This window comes from Pelmatolapia mariae, linkage group LG4 (genome assembly GCF_036321145.2).
Source record: "Pelmatolapia mariae isolate MD_Pm_ZW linkage group LG4, Pm_UMD_F_2, whole genome shotgun sequence".
NCBI lineage: Eukaryota > Metazoa > Chordata > Actinopteri > Cichliformes > Cichlidae > Pelmatolapia > Pelmatolapia mariae.
In genome coordinates, this window is record NC_086230.1 from 16,994,087 (window position 1) to 17,012,634 (window position 18,548).

Genomic DNA, 18,548 nt, shown 5'->3' on the forward strand with positions numbered 1-18,548 from the left:
GTTTGCATCAAAATCTGACCCTGTCTTCCAGATGTCACAGCGGAAATTGAGACTCATCAGACCAGACAATGTTTTTCCAATTTTCTATTGTCCAAAGTGATGAATTGTAGCCTTGGTTTCATGTTCTTAGCTGACAGGAGCAGCACCCAGTGCAATCTTCTGCTGCTGTAGCCCATCTGCTTCAAGGTTATATGTGTTAGGTAATCAGAGATGCTCATCTGCATGTCCGTGGTTCTGACAAGATAATTGTAACACGTTTTAACACATTTATTTATATATGTTTTCTATCTGCTTTAATTTTCTGTAGGAAAACTTAAAGTGCTGAAGAGTATGGAAGAGATTACTGAAGTATCTAGAAATTGTAGATGCAAATATTAAACTTCCTTTTATTCTTCCATATGGGCCAGAAGGACAAATGACGGCTCTTGTTCACTAGAGGAATCAGACTTGTATATAACACATTAATAAGTGAGTTTTATGGGCTAACCACTGCAATCAGTACCCTTGTATTTGCCATAGAGATGTGAAACTGCTATCCCTCTAGTCTCCTTTTATCTCAGTAACGAAGAGATTAAAGTGAGAAAATGGGGCATTATTTTTTCTCTTTTTTCTGTAAAACCAAAACTGCTAAAACTTTGTTGTTACTGAGCCTGTCAAGTTTACCATTAATGGAGACAAATGAGACAAAGTGCTGTTCACAGCAATGTCAAATGCAATATTTGATGAAAATAACTGCTTTGTGTTCTCAGTGTCCCTCAGGCAGCCTTAGAGAGGGTTAAAACTCATACAGTGACTTACAGTAAAGCGATTTTTGCCCCTCCACTGTGCCATTAGATTTTTAACTGCTGTGGTATTGAAAAAGAAATTATTTAAAATAACAGTTAAACATAAAAATGAAGGCTTCGTTGGAGAGGCTTCATAACATCTCAGCAGTCTGTTATTGCTCTTAGAAGTAACACATGTATATTTTTGTAGAGCTATGTTAAGCTCCTTTACTCTGTAAAACATGGCTATTCGCTCTTATTTTATTTGCATTGCTCTTTTTCTTTCTTTTCCTATTTTGAACAGGATTGTGAAAGCGTTCGTGTTTTAACTCCACCAGCCATGCTTCTCCTTTTATGTTTACACATTAATGAGTATACTGTGGTAGTCTGTTGCTTACTTCCTTGTTTTTGCAGTAATATTCACATAGCAGCAAGTAAATGTGGTTTGACAATTTATAAAGTAGTAATTGCCCAAGCAGCACTGGATATAATAAGCTGTATGACTGTTAAAGGATGCTTCCGTGTACCTGTAATTGAATTTAGAGTAATTTTGGGTTAGATTTTTGGGTCATTTCTCATTCATTTGTCTCATACCGACACCTGCATCAGCCTAACCTCTTCTTCCGTTATTGTGTTATGTTTTCTAATATTGTTGATTTTGTTAAGATCCGTTATCTGTTTGCAGCAATGTCTGATTTCTGCTTACCACAGCTAATGTGCTTATTATTCCTGGAGATTAGTGTTCCCAACAGAATCCTCGTTGTTGCATGGATTATTTCAGACCGAAGCCTTTTCCGCTCTATCTATAACTTTTAACCATTCGCAGGCTGTGTTTTGTTCCTTCACATAATCCTGTCCCTGACTAAACTATGCCAGAGTGATCGGAGAGAGTCGCTGGGGATAAAATTTGTTTGTGCCTCTTATCTCACATATCACATTAACAGACACCAGAGTGTGCCACTTCGTGTATGTACTCAGTTTCACTGCTCGCTAAGGGCATCCAATTTTCCGAAACTCTATTTGTAAGTGCAACATTTTCAGCCGACAGACCTTATTAAATCAACACATAATGTAAAGTGGCACATTAGGAAAGGAGATGTCGTTAAAAAGCAAGTTTTATTTTTCATGAAAAGTAAAACTTAGATCTGCCATCTGCTGTTTCCAGAATTATGGTTTTACCTACAGGGATGCACATAGATCTCAACATTCCATGTTAGAGTTGCGATCCATTAACCACACCAATAGTGTAGACTGTTGGGGAAAAGACTTTTGAAACCTATGACAAGTGTATCCTCATGGGGTGTTCTAGTCAAACAGTTCCAATAAAACATTTTTCCTGTATACCCATCGACTCAATTTGATGTACAAACAGTGCAGTGTAACTTTATGGCTTAATAACACTTCCTAGAGTCCTAGATTTTAATCCTAGATTTATGGAAAATTAGTCTCCCTCACTCCTTCCATCCATCCAGCCGGCCGAGCACAGTATGCACGTTACTGCTGATTCACTGGTAGCACCATAATTCATTCATTCAGTTTATTGATTGTTACATCATAACCTGTAAATCGCTATCCACCCACTCGTTGCCCAGCGTTTATTATCAATTCCCCTTTTTTCTATACATAAATAAGTCTTTCCTGTGGTCTCCATTTCATTCTCGTCATTTCTATTACTCATCTTCTTCTAGTAAAAGGCTTTGAGTTTGAACTTTATATATTTCTGTCTGGCTCCTATATCTGAGTCTTTGTCTCTCTGCCTCTACTCTGACATGCTTGGCGTATTGCTAGTTCTTGTGCTCCTCTGCGATGAAAAAGCCAATGTACTTTAGCAGTTTGAGCGTTCATACAGTGTTGCCATGGCAGCACTTGTGCCATTGGCTATAGAATATCAGATATGTTGATGGTGTAATGTGTTTCTCACTGTGGCAAGTTAGAAACTGTAATTTAACTCACACATCCCCTTCTGTTTACGTATGCACGAGTGTTTGTGTTTTTCTTATAGTAAATTTGAGGCGTTTCGTCTTTTGAGATGATGCTGATAAATCTGAATCTATAAAGTCTCTGTAAATGAAAGACCTCCAAAATCAGCAGATTAAGGCTGTGATCTTACCAGCATTGAGATCGGTCTTGGGTAATCCAGTCACAAGACCTGACTTCATACCTCCATACCTCATGTCCACTGCGTTTTGTATGCAAACACCAAACATGTTATTGTCAACCCGCTGGTGGGAAAAATACACTTTTCATGCCTGTTCTGCCACAAATTGCAAGAGGTATAAAAAATTCAAAGCTCTTTGGCCTAGATGGAAATCACACAGCATGCCCTATGCCTACTCCATTCACACAAATCCATTTTGCCTATTGTCTTTGTCACTGGAATTGCACTTTAATGGTATGTCATCTGCACGATGCTGAGTATGTACTTCTGCTTACACCAAACAAGAGTCGTCTTTGCTTTGGCCCAAGACACAGTGACTTACCCATTGCTAACATTACCAGACCACTGCTGAATGTTGTATGAACAATCCGTTCTCAGAAGTGTTTTCACACCCATATTTAGAGCTGTCCACATGCATGTTAATGTCAGAGGTAAACGCTTTAAAATGTTGGCATATGATGGCTAAAATCTGTAAGTGAAAGCTGAGGCGTTATATAAAATAAAACATATTAGGAAAAGCTCTTGGCAGCTGATACATTTTGTGATTGATGTGCGTGCACTGTTTCTTTTTGGTTGTTATTAAAAGGAAAATAATGAAGCATAAATAACTATTTTAGCTACTTTATCTTTCTGAAGGGATACATTTAATCATGTTTAGCAAACCATACAAATAATGACCTAAAATTATGTGGCCGTGGAAAGACGTTCAAGTTAGTTTTGATCATTGCCACCATTAGGGTAAGTTATGGATATTATCTGATCAAATCTGCTGTATGAATTGTATCCTTGTATCAGGGTTAAAGTGAATCAGAATAATTGGGAACAGAGTTCAGGTACCTTCAATTAATGAACAATCAAATGTGATTCATTCTGATGGGCAAGTAAATGCATGTTACTGTTGAATGAGTTAATTTTTCATGTGCCACAGCTTGGAGTTGCTTCCAGTAATATAGAAATACTTTCTCAGTAATAAGAAAATAATAATGTTCCACGATCCACTTACATCTTCAACATTTCCTTCCTTGCTCTTCCCTGTGAAACGTTCATTGTGCTGATGTAAAGTTGAGGTTGGGGTACTTAAGCACAGAGCAAGCTGTAGAACAGGAGCGAGCATGAAAAGAGGAGCATTTTTTAAATTATGACATAATTTCTGAACAAACAAATATTACGAAAAATACAAAGTGTTTCTCTACAGTTTGTCACAAAATGTGTCTGCTGTATTTCCCAGGAAGAGAGAATAAAACATTAATGTGTGGTTCTGATAGATGGCAAAAGATTTAAGAAAGAGACATAAGCGGAAGATGCAGGATTATTTTCAAAGGTAAGCATTGATCAGCAGGTTAAATTTAAATCTTTTACATTATGTTCTCTTTCATTTTACAGTTTTTTTAATGAGATATTGGATCTATATGGAGACAAAGAGATGGATGTTACCAGGATGTGATTTGCCAGGAGATCTTGAGGGGAGCTTCCCCCCTTCTCCTGGTCTCCATGTTCCTTAATTATTTTTCATCCCCAATGGCGATATAAAAATGTATTCCCAACTTTTTAGTGCGGCAACTTGAAACTGTTTACAGCACAAACAACAATAAAATTAGAAACTGGCTTTTAATTTCAGCACTTGCGATGCGTGACAACAGAGATTACACTGCTTCGGGGGATGATCTGGATCCCGTTCCATTTTAACTTTTCATTAAGTTGCTAAGCACCACTGTTTCAGAGTAAAAACCATCATTAACTAAATAAAACTGAAATGAAGTGGATTCAGAGCATCGGGAGAGTTTCACGCGGCTGCCCCTCTGTTGGTCTTCCTTGGTCTCTTGTGTTCTGGGGACCTCTGGATGTCTGGAGTTTTGATCTCCTCCATACCTGCTTCATGCCCTGGAGGACGGGGCTGTGGCTCCCCACACCCTCTAGCAGATCATTACATGAGGGAACCTTTTAAAAACAAGCGCGCTCATGCTCACAGGTGTACACACGGGTGATCACACACACAAACTACACCCTTTTTGGCTCCTACCTCAAAGCACACTGTGCGCTGTCGATCTTACGTGCTGCACAATAATGTTTAATATTTAGTATTTACTGTCATATTCCCATATATCATCGTGATGTTGTTTATTCTATTGCTCTCGTTTTCTTCTGCTTGTTTTCTTTTTTCTTTCTCAACAGGTGATCCAGGTGATCGATATATGTATTTTTTGTCTGCTTATTCTGTTGGTTTTTGTTTTTTGACCTTTTTCCCCGTCCCTTTTCTCAGCTGTTTTTCTTTCCCTCTTTCTTTCTCCCCTTTCTTTCCCCCAGTCAAGTCTGTCCCGTATTCAGCAAGTGAAAATAAAATAAACAATAAAAGGTGAATCAAATAGACCATTACGGCAAGGCTGGGTTGGTCCATTTGGTAAAGTAAATCCGTTGGGCATCTTCCTTCGCCTTTAGACAATAATTCTGATGGCAAAAGAGCCAAACGGGACAGGCAAAAAAAAAAAGAGTTTCACAAAGAATCCTGGAAATATTCCTACTGTGTGCCAAACACTTGACTGATCATTGACATCAGAATTTCCCACAAAGCTGAGTTCTCCAGCTCTTTCTTTCAGCTTGTTAAATTGCATCTATGCACCAGGGCAGCTGTGGGCAACATCCTGCAGTCACAAAGTTTATCTTTGAAGAAATTGCGCTTGCGGTTTGTTGACTATGCAAGTGATGGTGCAGCTGCTGTTATGGGCTGATAAACAGGGGCCACAGTCCTATGTAAAAAGAACAGACATCACCTGACCCTCATTCACTGCATCAGTCACAGGTTAGATCCCGATGTCTGAGATGCTGCAGAACACATTACAGAACTGAGTCATTTTGACATTTATTCGCTTTCAAACTGCAACTTTGGGGTTTTTTTCTACATCACATCCTGGATGTGGCAAGAGAAAGAATAAGACCGTAATTAGCTGCATGTATAACAGCCTCCTCCCTGACTTTGCAGGTGAAATTGCAAAACTTTCTTTTGTTTTACACAAAGAATTCTGATTTCTGACTTAGAAACAAATTTTTGATTAGTGCTGATACTGCTGAAATTGGAATTATATGAATATGTGAGCTGCATGTTAGGTAAATTTGTGAGTCGTTTAATCTATGCTAATTTCAAACTACCATGCTGCTGCAACTAGCTAAACAATGTGTTAAAACTATGCCAGTGATGACAAATTTTTGTTTTTTTCTATCCTACTGCATTTCAGCATACCAGTACAGTGGGCGGCACTCAGTGAATTCTACCTTTTATTCTAGTTTTATTTTGTAGAGTGATTGGAAATCAGCCATATAGTTCATGTAACATCATCTTATATCTTACTGAATTTAGCTGACTAAATCCATAAGGAGGATTAAATATAATATAGTTCATTGCAGTTTGTACATGAGGTAAAATCTGCCAGAGCTCAGAATAAAATTATTATGTGACGTATTTCTAAGTAATTATTTTTCCCAGGCAGCACTGACACCTAATGTTAGGGTTTCCCCAACTGCGAAATCTCACTATAACCAAGGTCTTGTATCACACATGCTCCTCTTATTTAAGCTGAATAATAAAATGTTAACCTACCCCATCTGTGGATGACCCATTGGTAAATGGGCTTTAATGCAGAGGTAATGCAGTAATTGCCATTCTTGTCACCAGTAGTGACAGACCAGTGGATGATGTTTTGTTTAAATCATGAGTGAGCCAACAAACTAATATAAAAGAGATGGATTTTTTTTAACATCATTAATACCAGGAAAGAGGAAATCACACACAATTTGAACTTGTATGGGAATAAAATTAGTCATCACCACAGACAAGATTGAAATTACCCATCCTTCCTGAGTGAAATAAATCCTTTCTAATTGCAGTTTTATTTTATTTATACACCGCACAGTCATTTTCATTAGCCACAATCAGATATCTTGAGCTGTAATTTGAGTACCACCCTCTTTACCAGGCAGCTGATTTTGGTGTGTGTTGATCCAGAGCTTTAGTAAATTTTGACTCCTACTCATTAATTTCTTTCAAGGTCCTTCTCCAAATTTCTGAAAAAAATATGTCATTTGAGCTGGTTTTTAACATTATCTATACGAGTGTTTACTCAGTTCAACCACATAAATTGCAACGATTGGTACATATAGTATAGATGAGCTGTTTTTGGATATCTAAAATAAATCGTGTCTTTGGTTACAGTGTGTTTGCATTGGTTGCTGTAGATACATCCTGAATGTTTTATTTTGATCCTGTGACTATTTCTGTGACCTTATATCAGAACATTTCTCACAGGCTGCTCGTGTCTGAACATTTTAGACATGAGGCAGATGGCGCCTCTGAGGCAACAGAGGACTAGAAGGAGTAGCTGATGATATGTATTCTGTTATCGGTGGATCTCTAGTCCATTAGGGAATGCTTATTTTCTACATGTGGGTGTTTCTCAATAACACACTTCAATGTTGTTTGTACAATTTGCAATTTGTCCCCTAACATTTGAGAGGCTTGAGAGCTGGCAGGAACCCTTAATAGACCTTTACGTACTATAATCCACTTTTGTTGACACATACATAGGTAGATATTACAGAGAACATTTTTATCGTTTCCTGTACACTGTTATTGCTTAGGTTGCAATCTCTGAAGTTTCAGTGAATCACGGAGTTATCTCCACGATTTGATCTTCTCCATTGTCTTTAAACTTATCTGTTGCTATTTTACGCTTACTTTGTTTTATTTATTTTATTTTATTTAGACAGAGGGGCAATACATATTAATGAACATTTTAACAAATGTAAATATGCCAGATTATAGCCTTGGGCTAATTTCCATCTGCAGACCCTCTGGCAGGTTGGTGTTAAACACAAGTTAGTAAAAACATACTGAGACACTATTTACAGGTCATGTGACAAGGACAAAAATAGTAATCGCATTATACTAGAACAAACAATGACAAGAAGAGTGGACACAGAGGACAATATAGATAACAATAACGGAAACACATCAATTATATTGTATAAACCCCAGTATTGCACATGCCCTGACTGTCCTGATATTGCACTGACCCATTACACTAATAGTTGTTTCCCTTTTTGTAATACACTAACTCTTTTTCACATCCAATATAAAGCATGATTATTAAACATGATCACAAGTTTGTGTGTCCCTCATCCGCCCTTTTAAGTGACTCTTAAAGATGGGTAGACTTGTACTTTCCCTCACTGACAGTGGAAGACTATTCCAGAAGCTCACTCCCTGATATGACAGAGCATTCTGTGAAAGGTGGTCCGTCTAAATGTCAGTTCACAATCACCTCTAACAGTGGCTCGAGTCAGTCGAGACCCGGCAACACTGTTAGACTTTTGTTTAATAAAATCACTCATTGGTGGAGGCGCCAGACCATGTATAACTTTGTATATTAGACAGGCAGATTTAAATAATTTGAAATGAGTAAAATTAAGAAACTTGTATTTATCTAAAATTTGACAATGGTGATATGAAAAAGGTTTTTTATCTAATATTTTCAATGCTCTTTTGTAGCATACTTCGATTGGCCCAATAGCAGCAAAGCTCATATAGGACCAACTTGTAATACAGTATTCAATATGAGCCAGTATCATAGAGTGCAGGAATGTAATCGCTGCTGTGTCTGTTAATGATGTGCGGATATGTCTTAAAGTTCTGTATATTAACATTTACAGTTTTCACTACTTTTTTACGTGTTTTTTAAAGGATAATTTTGAGTCTAGTAGCACTCCCAAATTCCTCAACATTAATTAGTTCTTGTGCACCCAAGCAAACTTTTACTGCAGCCATGGTTGTTTTAGGTTTACTAAAAAACATTGATACGGTCTTTTTAACATTAAGGCACAGGCATGAGTCATTCAGCCATTTTTGTAAATCATGTAATGCCAATGAAAGCTGATGGGCTGCATCAACAGCAGTTTTGGCTTTTGTAAAAATTACCGTATCATCAGCATACATAAACGCGTCCACATTTTTGCACACATTGGGCAAGTAATTTATATAAAGTGAAAATAACAGGGGGCCTAGAATTGAACCCTGAGGGACACCTTGCATACAGTAAAGATAAAGGGTGACTTGCTATTCTTTATTTGCACACATTGTTTTCTATCTGATAGATAAGACTGTATCCATTTAACGGTGTGATTACTAAAGTTAAATGTTGACAGTCTAGACAAGAGCTTAAGATGATTCACAGTGTCAAACACACGCTTGAAGTCAAGAAAAACAGCCGCAATTACAGTCATGAAAAAATTTGCTTTTGCCATTCTCAAAGTTTGTGTGACTTTATTCCTTGCAGGTATAAAATTTAATCGATTGGTATTTAATCCAGATTGTAACGATTTTTTAAGTAACTGGTCTCTGAGTCTCATAAGCTGTTTACACTCAGTATTAATCCAAGGCAAGGAATAAACACGTTTCTTTAAATGGCTCTCTTTCTGAAACTGTGACAAGACCCCTTTAATAGCAGAGTATAATAGATCACAACATTTATTAGTGTCATCATAGGATAGTATGCTAGTCCAATCAAAATTATTTAGAGTTGCCATTGAATGTTGTTCTTGACTATTTGGAATAAATGATTTTGTTTTTTTTATATATTCATGCTTTTACTGACACATCTCAGTCGCTTTTTAGTCAGCTTTCTAGAGAAGAATATTGCATTGTGGTCAGACAAGCCAGTCAAAAAGTTATGTTTTTATCATTCTATCCGGTTTGTTAGAAAACACCAGGTCTATTAGAGTTCTAGAGGGATTTGTTATTCTAGTGGGATCACTGATCATTTGTGTTAAACCAAAATTATCTGTAATTTCTTTTAGTTTCTTTCTGTCGCTTTTGTTATCCCAATTTACATTTAAGTCTCCCATTAGGATAAGTTCATTGTTGAAGTCGCAAGAATTCAGAAGTGCCTTGAGTTGTTCATAAAAATCTACTTTTGCCAAAGGTGAGCGATAAAGGCATAAAACAGTAAATAACATTTCTGCTGAGAGTGACACTTTAACTCCAACACATTCAATAGAGATTTCATTGGGCCAGATTATTTGTGTACATTTCAGAGAGTCCTTCATATACAATAACACCCCTCCCCCCTTTCCTTGATGCCTATCTTTTCTGAAGACATTGTGGCCTTGTAGAGTTACCAGTGCTTGTGGAGAAGAGGGTTTGAGCCAAGTTTCTGAAAGTCCCATGAAATCAACATTTGAATTAATGAGAAGATGTTCCAGTTGTTCCCTCTTAGGGGCCATGCTGCGTATGTTAAGATGGCCACCTAGGAGCCCTTTGTCTTTACACGTACTCTCTATACCAAAATCTGAATTACGGACCATTTTAGAGTGTATGAATAGCTTGTCTGACATTAGGAAATGGAGGAATAATTATTAATTTATATTTCAGAGCTAAAACTCATCTGAACAGATGACAATCTAATTTGATCCATAACACCTTACATTTCTAGCACCTGTACCTCCTAGTATAAGTATTTTGGTTCACTTTAGTATTAAAACTGATCAAACTCCAGGCTAAATGAATGATATTTAGAATATATTTGCTACTGCAAAATGGGTCAAATTTGACCTTATAGTATGTAAGGGTGAAATCGCTCTTCTTTCCATGTTTTCCATCAGCGTGCTTCAGTTTCATCTCTAAATTGAACCCAGACCTTGTTTGGAATCTAGCCTTATCATACTACTAGAAAATCCCTGATCACTCCATTACCTTACAGGCCCATGTTACTCCACGGAGCTGGGTCTCCTGGCCCTCAGTCCGGTCATTTGGGGTGCAGAAAAGAAAGCATGTTAGTAGTAGTGATGTAGCGGTCAGTTGGAGGCCGTAGGTGCTCTGCTCCATTTAGCCCTAGACCTTTGGGCCCGTCTGTCACGCTCCACTGCATCACTTCTTCTTCCCTTTGAGGCATCCAAGAAATGGATATGATGTCATGCATGAGAAGCCACAGATGACAACGGTCTAAACATCACACACTGGCAAACAGATATAGACACAAAAACATAGAGAAGGTCAGAAAGGACAGAGAAGAGTGAGGCACTTTAAAAAAAGAAGAGAGAGAAGTTGGACAGATCTCAAGGAGTGCACAATGATAAAATATGAATTATAGATCAAACCTGAGAGAGGTAGTTCGAAACACTACTTCCCCGCTATCACTTTCATTTCTCTCTTTGTGCGTGTGCTGCTGCCTTACTCTCAAATGTTGGGTTTTTTGTATCTGAATCATGATCACCAGGGGTGTTTCAACATCCATGACATTGTCATTGTTCTTTTTGTTGGTGAATAGGAAGTTTGTGGAAGAACCACAGATCAAACACACCTTCTCATAGGTCCTGCCTTGGCTGTCTTTTCTCTCTTCTTCTTTCTGCCTTTTCATCTTTCAAATTTATTTATATCTTTATACATTTTTCTGTCCTGCTTGAGCAACAAATAGCTTCTCAAAGCATGGGAGATTATCTAAACAATAATCCATCCAGCTTTAAAACCCATGAACAGGCAACATTTTGCTTCAACTGTATTTAACGAAGTAGTAATGCTGCTTTTAGCAGGTTCCTGTTATGACCACTGAGAAATCATCTGTTCCGCATACACACTGGGAAGCTCTCTGAGGAGCCAGCTCCGTCTGTAGTTGTGTTTGTCTCATCCATAAGCCCCGTGTGAAGTGGAGAGGAAAGAGTTTTGCTTACAGCCTCAACCTTTCTACACTGCACTGACTGTACTCCAGGGAGCAGGCCTGGACGAGAGGGAAGCGTAGCATCAGAGAAGAAGACTGATACAGGGAGAAGTGAGGATAGAAAAAAAATTGAAGGAAATTATGAGACAAGAACAAATACAAAAGCTTGCAGGGGATTAGAGGAGTTGAAAGACAGAATGAAGCTGAGTAAGAGAAGCAACAGAAAACTAAAAAAGATCTATAAAACTAAACTGAGAACGACAAACGCAAGGAGGACTACAAAGAATCTCGAGTGTAGATTATGATAAAAAGTTTGCAAATGTAGGAAGTTTGGGACTAACACACACACACACACGCACACTTTCAGCAATTTCCATTGCCATCCTAACTTTTTGTAACCAGGTGTGACCACATTAGGAAGCGTGTTTACCAAGCTGCACTGATTGCATATATTGCACAGACAATGCTTGCTTGAATATTTCACTCATCAAAACTGTAGCATAAACTTCCTGAGCATCTATTAGCACATATGCCACACCTCAAGTCATATTATTGGTAGCAAAATTGAAAATTGCATTGCAGATGTGCCAAAAGGCACCAACAACAGAACTACTTCTGTCAGTATAGGCATCTTATTGCAATGTCCCTATCATGCAAACTCTAAACCTTAAATAGATAAATACAAATGATCACCACTGTGCAGTTTGCAGAGAAAATAAGCTATGAAATCCTGTACAGTTTGGAATTTTAACATTGGGGATGAACAGAAATTAACTTGCTTTTGGAGCCAGACTCAAGGGAGCAGTTGAGGTACTGTAGTTTTTGGCACTTGCCACTAAATCTGCGCCTGAAGGGCTGAAAAGGAGTTTGCTTGATCATGTTGTTGTAAGAGATTCTGAATAACAGGGATTAACTCAATAAAATCAAGGTCAAAGTTTGTGGATATGTGTGTGTGTGGTTTACATAAAGCTGATTGACAGTATTCTTCTTCTGATATAAAAAAAATAATTGAGTCATCTGCTAAATGACCTATGGAGCAATCTTTGCATAACAGTTACAACACTGGAATAAGAATAGATTGGTGTAGATAACTTTGTCCATACTAAAAAATTTGCATGACTATTCAGTGCAGTTAATTTTTTTTTTTAAATCTTTTTGGCTTCCTTTGCTTAAAAGCACCACTTGAGTTGATAGTTCAGATCACATCACTTTAGTTTATGTCTATTTAATGCTGTCTGACTCATGGCAGAATTACTCAAACCAGTGTTGTTTCTAGCATGATGACAAAAATAGTAAAACTAACAAGCCCATTATGCCTTCACAAAAGGTTTTCATCATAGAGGATAAAAAAAACCCAAACAAACATGTAACGGAAAATTACATTTTACAGTGTAGTAGGATCTATTCTGCTTATGTTCTTCACTGTGTTGTGATCTCATCAAACACCACTGTGAGAATGGCTGTGTTTGGTGTAGATAATCATAGTTTGTATAAACCAAAGACAGTCAGTCAGAAAGGCTTAGAAAATAAGCTGCTGGGAGCCTGAATTTTTAGTACCTGCCAAAATAATAGAGCATGGTGTATTGGCACAGATTAGCAACTGCTACAACTTCAACAGATTTTTGTCCAACGAGTGTCAGACCTTATTTGAATCATCCTCCCGACAAGACATCGCAGTGATAGCCGCTTAGGCTGAGTCACCATCGCCCCAATTTCATATTTGGTCCCAGTTAAATCTGTAGCGCTCTTCTTAGCTCTCAGAAAGCAACTAGAGGTCACAGGTTCATTTGCTGATTGTGTAATGAGCAGCTGACTGCGTAAATCAAATGCTAATTACACATGGACGGTGAGCACGATGTCGAGTTCAGATTTGCCCAGCACTTTGTTACGAATAAATGTCTCTTTGTTTTAACACGTCAACTCAATGAGCGCGTATAATTCACAGGTGACACAACTGAAAATGACAGCAGCATATGCAGCCAGAAGCACAACGAGTCCCAGCAAATATATTTACGTTTGGAATGACTGTGACCTGTGTCCACGAGTAATGTCGGTGATAGCGCAGAATAGACATGGACCCTCTCCAAGTCTAACACCTGTCACAGCCAATGTTCACTGGGTGTTATTAGAATTGAGGCAGGAGAGTTACATCATTATGATTAACAAGGCAGAACACACAGTGATTTGATGCAAATGCCAACGACATCTTATTTTCTTAACATTAAACTTAATTGCCACTGTCCGTCATAAGTGTGTTTCCATGGCAATCACAAGTATCAATATAAGCTTTTGCACCAAGTAACCCAGATGTGTTCTAGAAGCAAGGGTGCTGGTGAAATGTGATAGAGTGTTTGTGTATGTATGTGTAGGCACCATACAAGATAGAAGAATTATATATAATAAATACATATATTACAAAGATTTACAAAGTAGGCAATCAATAACAACTAAATATGAAATTCCCCAAAAGAGCAACAACAATTAATGAGTTTGGAGTTGGAGTTTATTTTGTTTGTTTGATGGATTCTGGTTTTGTGTTATGGACATTTTGTCTGTCACAAAGGTTTAAACAAAAGCATAAAAGAATAAAAGCTTCCCCGATCCCTTCATTTATCACCAGCTGCAGCAGTGTGGCAACAGCATCTTAACGTCGTTCATGTGTGCATGTGTGTGTGTCTGATTACGGCAAAATTTTGTCCTGGTGACACCTGCCACTGAGATAAATGGTAATGGAATAGAAAATGGAACGGTTCCTATATAGCACTTTTCTACTCTGTCTGAGCACTCAAAGCACTTTATACAATTAGCCTCATTCACCCATTCATACAAGCACTATTTTCTATGAACTCTATCCTTTTAGTGTGTAACATTATAAGGGTTCAAGCTCATTATAACCTTAAAGTTTTAGAAATTCTAGGAAGTTGAAACATTTCTTTTGTTTTTGTTTTCAGACTATGCTTAAATATGAGCTATTCTAAATCCAGGTTTTTCACTTGAAACGATGCATGATTATACTTCTGAGAGTTCAGCAAATTTTCAGAGAAAATTACATTGTCTTAAAGAGGATACCTCCCAGTAAATGTGATTACACAGCATGCAATATTCAGTAAAGACAGCATTTAGTTGTGTTTAATAGTGTTAGGATTCTTTAAGCTAAGGTAGCCACTTTATCCATATTTTTTAGTCTAAATCTAAAGTGTCTAAGTTCAGCTCACACATTGCTCAGATTTGCTTTGTTTAAAATCTTGTATTGCTTTAAGTGTGCAGAACGTAAATAATGTTTTATTCTTTTTTATTTAGGCAATTTATGGCTGAGGCAGTGTTTGTGCTTCCAGACATATTTGAGGTAAAAGCGTACAGCTACCTGTTCACTTTTTAGTTTCTAGCTTTGAACTTTTCTGATGCCGTGACCTACTAAGAGCACATATGCAGGTCAAAGATAGCGTTCATGAAAAGAAGCAAGAAACTGATTCTGTCAGTTTCCAGTGCTATTAATACTGTGCGGTGTAATGTGTATAGCTTATCAAAGTAACAAACCCATCTGCTGAGCTTCATTTGAATTTGGTCTGTAATAAAATGCATGTTTAACATAGACCAAAATCTAAAAAGTATGCTCTTATATTTGTCGCGGAAGCAAAATTTACAATGTATAACACCAGTGTGCAATACTGGCAGAAAACAAAGTTGAATCCCGTGTCCTACATTTTTATAGTTTCAAATGGATTGATGATATGAGTCATGCATTTTCCCTTTGAGACAGGTGTTCTGCGTGTCCCGTATTCCTTAATTATGTAATCATATCCCATACCACACACATGCAGACATACTGTGTTTCCTGCCTCTCTTGTATGAACCCTCTGGGTTTCAGTATGTGGAGCACCAAATGAGATCACGTCTCCTGTTGAGGGGATAAACCTCAGACGAAGAGCAAGACACTCAGTTGCAAGGGAGTGTCCCAGTGCGTGCTCATGAAGAGTTCAACAGAGAATATATTTGTGCCACTAGACAGAATGTAAAGAGATGAAAAGAAGACTGCAATATATTGCTTATAAGGTATGCAAATGTTATGTGTAGGTGTGAGTGTAAATGACCCATTCAGTGATTTAAAGGTTCCATCTATCCATCCATTCATTTTATTCCTTTTATCCAGTTCAGGGTCGTAGGGGGTCTGAGCCTATTCCAGCTGTCATAGGGTGAGAGGTGGGGTACACTCTGAACAGGTTACCTATGCAATTTTGAATTACCATTTAACTTAACATGCATGCCTTTGGATTGTGAGAGGAAGCCAGACTACCTGGAGAGAACTTACACGGAGAAAATCCACACAGCAAGAACCCAGCCAGTTCAAACCTAGTATCATCGAGCAGTGACGTGACAGTGCTAAGCACTGAACCGCCATCGGGAATAATATCACCAAACATAAAAAAAGAGATTATTCATTTACATTATCAATTAAGTTTAGGAGCATTTATTTATACCTGGGTGTTTCTCACAATTGACTTTTGGACCAGTCTGGTATAAAAATGTTGCACATTCAGTCACTGTTCAAGTAAAATAATGTAATATTCTTGTTGTGTTTATTGTTCTGTAGTTTGCCAGAAAGTTAAGCACCTATTTGAATCTCCTCACCAACAATCTTGTGTATAAATTTGATAAATTGAGTATTCAGAACTAAATGCATTAATTGTAAACAGACAACATACATTTAGTCTTTATATCTATTTGTCTTATCCATTATCCAGTATATGTTTAATGTCTTCTTTGTGCCGTGTCTCCCTAAAATCTTAAGACCAGAAACCTAACAGGTGCCCGAGGTATATGCATGATACATGATAATGCAGTATTATGCAAAGAACTGCAGGGTTACCATTCTCTGCAGTAATAAGTAGATTAAAAGAGAAGATGGACCTGATTCTGCTCACACCTCTGGGGAGCATGGACCAGAATAAATTGTAATGAGTTCAATTCTTTGCCGGATTTAGAAAGAAGCAGAATTTAGAGCACAAGAAATAAATTTGGTCTGTTTCTCAGAGGAGCAGGGAGAGATTTTCCTTGTTGTTTTCATGAAACGATGATGGGAATCAAGAGAATATAAAACTGAGGGAATGTGAGATGATTTTTAGAGAGAATGGCATGTACAAACTGTACCGTTCAACGCTGTACAGAATCTGTCCTGACTTGTTTGCCTTTAGATATCCTGTGTGCATACATGCGAGCTGTTATATGAGGGCGTCTATGTGCTTCAGGGTGCACATGTACTCAGCCACACTTTTCTCTGAGAACATGTGTCCATTTTAGTGTGCATATGCAATGTATGTGTAATTGTAAGTATGTTTTTCCCAGCTGCTGAGCCGGCAAGAGGACAATGTCTGTCATGATGCAACAGGCGGCTAATCCTCTCCTTATGTAAACGCTTGACTGCTATTCAAATGACATGCAGATGGGTTAGAGAGCTTAGGTTTTGGCAGGATAGTGTCATAACAAGGAATGTCTGTGAAGACAATGTGCTGTCAGCATTTGGATGATTAATGCTGCACTTCATGTTTAAAACAGACCCTCTCAGGACTCAACAAAGATTGGCAGGTTCACATAGTGTAGGTATCAGCCAAAGCTTGATGACCTCATAGCCTCATGCATTGGGGAGGGGGGCAGCGGGTAATGACTAAGTGCAGAGGCAGTTGGCTAAGAGAACATCATTTCAGTGCAGCATGAATACATAATATATAATATATATATATAAGAAAGAAAAGCCAGCACAAGAAAAAAAACTTGGAACAAGCCCAGTTGAAAGCCGACTGATTTTGTAATGCCCACATTAGGAATTTTGTGAAGTTTGAATTCAGTTCAATCTTTTAAAGTCCACAAATAAAGCCTTCATTCTTTGTTATGCATTTAATCTTTGACAACCCTTCCAAGCAACATTTGTTTAAAAAAAAAGCCAAAATAAACCAAAACCAAATAGTTTTGTTTTCATCATGTCTATCATTCACAAATGTTCCTGTTCTAATGTTTTTCCTTTTTCTCTTCTCATTTACAGATCCCACTGATCATTCCAAAGGTTTATCAATTTGGGTCTGTCACAACTAAAACTGAAGACAAACTGTGTTACCTCAAACTCCTATCCAACAAAATATGACTTAACATGGGTCCCCTGCTAATCCCCATGAAGCAGAGACTGGTATCGTGAAGGCTTCACCCCTTTTACCGCTCCCAACCCAGACCCGTCTCCTCTTTGGAAACCCTACCAGCAGCTTTTGTTGCTTTCCTTTACCTGTAAACACACCTTTCTTTCCCATTTCCCTCTACATTCTCCTGATTATAGTTTCATTTTTTTCCCATTGATTTATATTGGAATAATGCAGGGTGCTTCTACCACCTCCGCTTTCCTTCTTATTCTTCCCTCCCTCCTATTTTTGTCTTATTTCCCTAACACGGCTAATGGGGACTGCTGGCTCATTGAGGGGGACAAAGGCTATGTGTGGCTAGCTATTTGTAGCCAGAATCAGCCTCCATATGAGACTATCCCCCAGCACATCAACAACACAGTGCATGACTTGAGATTGAATGAGAACAAGCTGAAAGCCGTGCTCTTCAGTTCCATGTATCGATTTACCAACTTGACTGACCTCAACCTCACCAAGAATGAAATCAACTACATTGAGGATGGAGCCTTTGCAGGACAGGCCAATTTACAGGTAACAAGAAGATGGGTGTTAAAATGCACACAATGCATTAGATCAGGGGTGTCGAACTCCAGTCCGCAAGGTCCTGTATTCTGAAAGTTTTACATGTGTCCCTGCTGCAACACAACTGAATAAAATTTGTAGGTTCTCAGCATGCAGTCAAGTCTTTTAGCAAGACTTGACTGCATCCTGAGGTGTCAACCCCTAACCCTAGCCCTACTTAAGTACATTTAAATAAAAGTGT

General features: G+C 38.0%; 1 protein-coding gene across 1 annotated transcript in view; it reads left to right on the plus strand.

The window, feature by feature from the left end:
* Nucleotides 1-18,548, plus strand: part of LOC134626124 (protein phosphatase 1 regulatory subunit 29) — an 82,838-nt gene that overhangs the window by 52,279 nt on the left and 12,011 nt on the right. Inside the window, exon 3 of the mRNA XM_063471648.1 lies at nt 17,659-18,316. Coding sequence (XP_063327718.1) covers nt 17,978-18,316 — 339 coding nt within the window. The 5' untranslated portion in view covers nt 17,659-17,977. The remainder of the gene's footprint in view (nt 1-17,658; nt 18,317-18,548) is intronic.